Source organism: Labeo rohita, unplaced genomic scaffold (genome assembly GCF_022985175.1).
Source record: "Labeo rohita strain BAU-BD-2019 unplaced genomic scaffold, IGBB_LRoh.1.0 scaffold_1916, whole genome shotgun sequence".
NCBI lineage: Eukaryota > Metazoa > Chordata > Actinopteri > Cypriniformes > Cyprinidae > Labeo > Labeo rohita.
Genome location: NW_026128128.1, coordinates 997 through 5520, shown reverse-complemented (window position 1 = coordinate 5520; position 4524 = coordinate 997). Strand labels below are relative to the sequence as shown.

The 4524-nt window shown below is 40.0% G+C and overlaps 1 protein-coding gene across 1 annotated transcript; it reads left to right on the top strand.

Annotated features, from left to right (window-relative positions):
* Positions 1-2098: 2098 nt before the first annotated feature.
* LOC127159114 (uncharacterized) lies at positions 2099-3020 on the top strand. The gene is made up of 3 exons (XM_051102021.1): positions 2099-2231; positions 2290-2788; positions 2891-3020. Exons 1-3 carry the CDS (start codon positions 2099-2101, stop codon positions 2976-2978), a joined length of 720 nt encoding a protein of 239 aa, XP_050957978.1. The 3' UTR covers positions 2979-3020.
* Positions 3021-4524: the final 1504 nt, after the last annotated feature.

The following is a 4524-nucleotide window of genomic DNA, read 5'->3' as shown; positions in this document are numbered from 1 at the left end:
ACAAAAATGGTGCAAAATTACGTTAGTCTAATTTATTGGCGTATTAAACATTCTGTTTAGAAGGTGAAAGATAGAAGTTTGATGCAAGTAAAAAACGAAAAAAATACAATACATTTTGGAAACTCTATCGCTGCACACACATGCCACCTTGACATATATGCTTATACAATTCACAAATAAACTTTACAATGACACCCCAATGAACAAAACATCTGAATGACACATTTTGTGTAAGAATTTTAATTGACCACCAGATGGCGTAGTAGAGAACTGTATCAAAGGCTTCGAAGCATCAATGCATGCTTGCTGTAAAAGTCTCACTGCTTCAAAAGCCTCCTTCGGCACATCCCTACTGTTTGGCATGGCCTGCCTTATATGGCTGCCAAACAGGAAGTAGAGAAGCAGCAGAGGGAGCGGCAACAGGCAGTCCATGGGTAAGGGCTCCCTCTGCTGATGTGGCATTACAATATAAAAGCATAAGAAAAGCTTTTTTGACTTTTTTTTTTTTACTTAACTACACTAATTGTGACAGGGAGTTATTTTCTTTTGCTTGGATGCACACTAAAAACAAAAAGAAGATATATATTGTGAATCCCCATTCAGTGTGTGTAAGATGGCAGGGTAGTGTATTCTCAACATCATTCTCATCACAGGCCAGAGGAGTTATGACCCTTATTCGTGGTACAGTCCCATTTCAAGTGAAACAAGTACTCAAAGATAAGTTTGGGAGATATTTAATAATTCAAGGTTCTCTATTATCAGAAAATTTAAATTTAGTAAACTTGTATGGCCCCAATACAGATGATTCCTAAATATTTTGTAGATTTGTTTCTTAGTCTTTCAACATTAGCAGGATTATACATAATAGCAGGAGATTTCAATTGTACACTGAATCCCTGTATGGACAGATCCACAGGAGTGGATCAGTCACATAATAAATGTAGAACAGTTATTCTTCGTTTAATCAATGAATTTAGTCTGTTGGATATTTGGAGAGAACTGAAACCACATGCTGAAATCCTATTCTTGCTACTCAAATGTATTTAAGACATATTCTCGAATAGATTATTTTTTAATTTCTTCAGAATTACAGTCCAAAATTCATAACAGCTTCTACGATAATATCGTGATCCCATGTTGTACAGAATATGTGGATAGAAAATTAACAAGACCCGGCTAGATGGCATTTTCAGCATAAATGGTTACAAGATGAAGAATTTGTGAAATATATAGAAAAACAGATAGAAGAGTTTTTTTAAAATTAATACTACACAGACTTCTGCATGTACAAAGTGGGAAGCATTTAAAGCTTTCCTCAGAGGACATATTATTAGTTACACAGGCTCAAAGTCAAAAAGGTACGTGAGGAGAGAATACAGTTGGAAAATAAAATAAAAACTCTTCAGGAAAAAGTTTTAAGAGAAGTGATTCACAAATGCAAAGTGAGTTACTAATTCTGAGGGCTGAATATGATAAGCTGTCTGCTTTCAGAGCCGCCTCCAGTCTTATGAGACTAAAGCAATCTTTCTTTGAACAAGGAGATAAATCGGGTAAATTACTAGCATGGCAGATAAAACAATTGGAGGTTAAAACACCGATCACAACTGTTTTAACAAATGGAGAGGTTGTAGTGGATCCTGTAGAAATTAATGGCGCCTTTAGAGGTTACTATAAAGAATTATATGATACAAAAAATGAGACTAATTCGCAAAAAAAAAATTGGTTTTTAGATGAACTGTCCATACCTCATCTCCCAGATGAATATAAAGAAGATCTGGAGATGGAAACTCCCGTTTGTTGCGGTCGCATGCTTAGAGTTTGAGCTCCGTCAAGTTGATTTCTTATTGTTTGTTTTTCAATTTAAAATCAAATTTATACACCATCATTTTCGTTTCTTATAACGTGTGAATATACCCCCTGTTGTATTTTACAACTAAAACATCCGGATTACTTTGTTATAACTAGTTTTGTTTTGATTTCCCGAGTTGCTAGCTTATAGCCCTTTAGCAGCACCAGCGTGGTTGCCGCTAATCCTGCTTGCATTGTTTACACACTATTTACACACATTACCATTGTTTACTCACTGTTACTTGCTTTAATGGCGAATTTGTGTCCACCTTTGAGTGCAGGTGAGGACACGTTGGAGGCCGTGGAGAAGCAGATTCAGGAGCTGTTGGAGAGGCAGACCGAGCTGAGAGAGCGGAGAGCCGCTCTGGAATCCTCCCGGGTAAGTATACAGCGCAATACTAACACTCTGACCACCTCTACTCCGTGTGCTTCTCTGCACAGGTCCCGTGCACCCTGGACGCGATCTTCCCAGATGTCCTTCACTCCGGCGCCGGGACACCACAGACCCTGGGTGCAGCAGCAGCGGAAGACGCGAGCCAGGCCCCTTCCGAGGACCTCGCCCCTCCCGCTGCCTCCGGTCTTCGAGATCTCCACCCGGAACCGCTTTTCCCCTCCGCAAGACGGAACGCGACGCTGTGATCGTCGGAGACTCCATTGTCCGGTACGTACGTGCTACTTTAGCTAAAGGTAAAGTCCACACCCACTGTTTTCCTGGTGCTCGCGTTCTCGATGTTTCTGCGCAGATACCCGCAATCCTGAAGGACGGCGAGAGCGTCGGCGCAATCGTCCTGCACGCGGGGGTGAACGACATCAAGCTGCGGCAGACGGAGGTTCTGAAGAGGGACTTCAGCAGTCTGATCGAGACGGTTCGCAGCACGTCGCCCGCGATGAGGATCATCGTGTCAGGACCGCTTCCCACGTATCGACGTGGGCACGAAAGGTTCAGTAGACTTCTTGCTCTAAATGAATGGTTATTGACATGGTGTAAAGAACAGCATCTGCTCTTTGTTAATAATTGGAATCTTTTCTGGGAACGTCCTAGGCTTTTCCGTGCTGACGGCCTGCACCCCAGCAGAGTCGGAGCGGAACTGCTGTCGGACAACATCTCCAGGACGCTATGCTCCATTTGACTAGTAAGTACATTCTCAAATGATTGCTATGATGGCTTTTGTTCTGAACGCTTAAATGATAGTACTTGCACTGTCCAACCTATAAAGACTGTGTCTGTTCCTCGAATAGTGAGGTCAAAACATAAATTTAATGCAGGATCTAGAAAAAAATCTGATCGTAATTAAACCAGAAAAAAACATCAAAATACATGAACAGAAACCATTTTTTAAGCTTGGGCTCCTAAACATTAGATCACTTGCACCCAAAGCAGTTATTGTGAATGAAATGATCACAGATAATAGTTTTGATGTACTCTGCTTAACCGAAACCTGGCTAAAACCTAATGATTATATTGGTCTAAATGAGTCTGCTCCACCAAACTACTACTATAAGCATGAGCCCCGTCAGAGTGGTTGTGGTGGTGGTGTTGCAACAATATATAGTGATATTCTCAATGTTACTCAGAAAACAGGATACAGGTTTAATTCATTTGAAATACTTTTGCTTAATGTTACTCTGGCAGATATGCAAAAGAAATCTCTCCTATCTCTTGTTTTAGCTACTGTGTATAGACCGCCAGGGCCATATACAGATTTCCTAAAAGAATTTGCAGAATTCCTTTCAGAACTATTGGTTAATTTTGATAAAGTGCTAATTGTCTGTGATTTTAACATTCACGTTGATAATACAAATGATGCGTTAGGACTTGCGTTTACTGACCTAATAAACTCTTTTGGAGTCAAGCAAAATGTCACCGGGCCCACTCATCGTTTTAATCATACGCTAGATTTAATTATATCGCATGGAATTGATCTTACTGATATAGATATCGTACCTCAAAGTGATGATGTTTCTGACCATTTCCTTGTATCGTGCATGCTGCGTATCACTGATATTAACTGTATGGCTCCGCGTTATCGTCTTGGCAGAACTATTGTTCCAGCCACCAAAGATAGATTTACAAATAACCTGCCTGATTTATCTCAACTGCTCTGTGTACCCCTTAATACACAGGATCTAGACAAAATGACTAGCAATATGGGCACCATCTTCTCCGATACGTTAGAAGCTGTTGCCCCCATCAAATTGAAAAAAGTTAGAGAAAAACGTATTGCGCCATGGTACAACAGTAATACCCATTCCCTCAAGAAAGAAACTCGCAATCTTGAGCGCAAATGGAGAAAAACTAACTTGGAAGTTTTTAGAATTGCATGGAAAAACTGTATGTCCAGATACAGACAGGCTTTAAAAGCTGCTAGGGCTGAGCATTTCCGCGAACTCATCGAAAATAACCAAAACAATCCAAGGTTTTTATTTAGCACAGTGGCTAGATTAACAAATAACCAGACGCCACCTGATCTAAATATTCCTTTACAGTTTAATAGTAATGACTTTATGAATTTCTTCACTGATAAAATAGATAACATCAGAAATACAATAACCAATGTAGATTATACTGCATCTAATATGTCAACTTCTTTCGTCGCACCCAAAGAAAAACTGCAGTACTTTACCGCTATAGGACAGGAAGAGTTAAATAAACTCATCACTGTGTCTAAACCAACA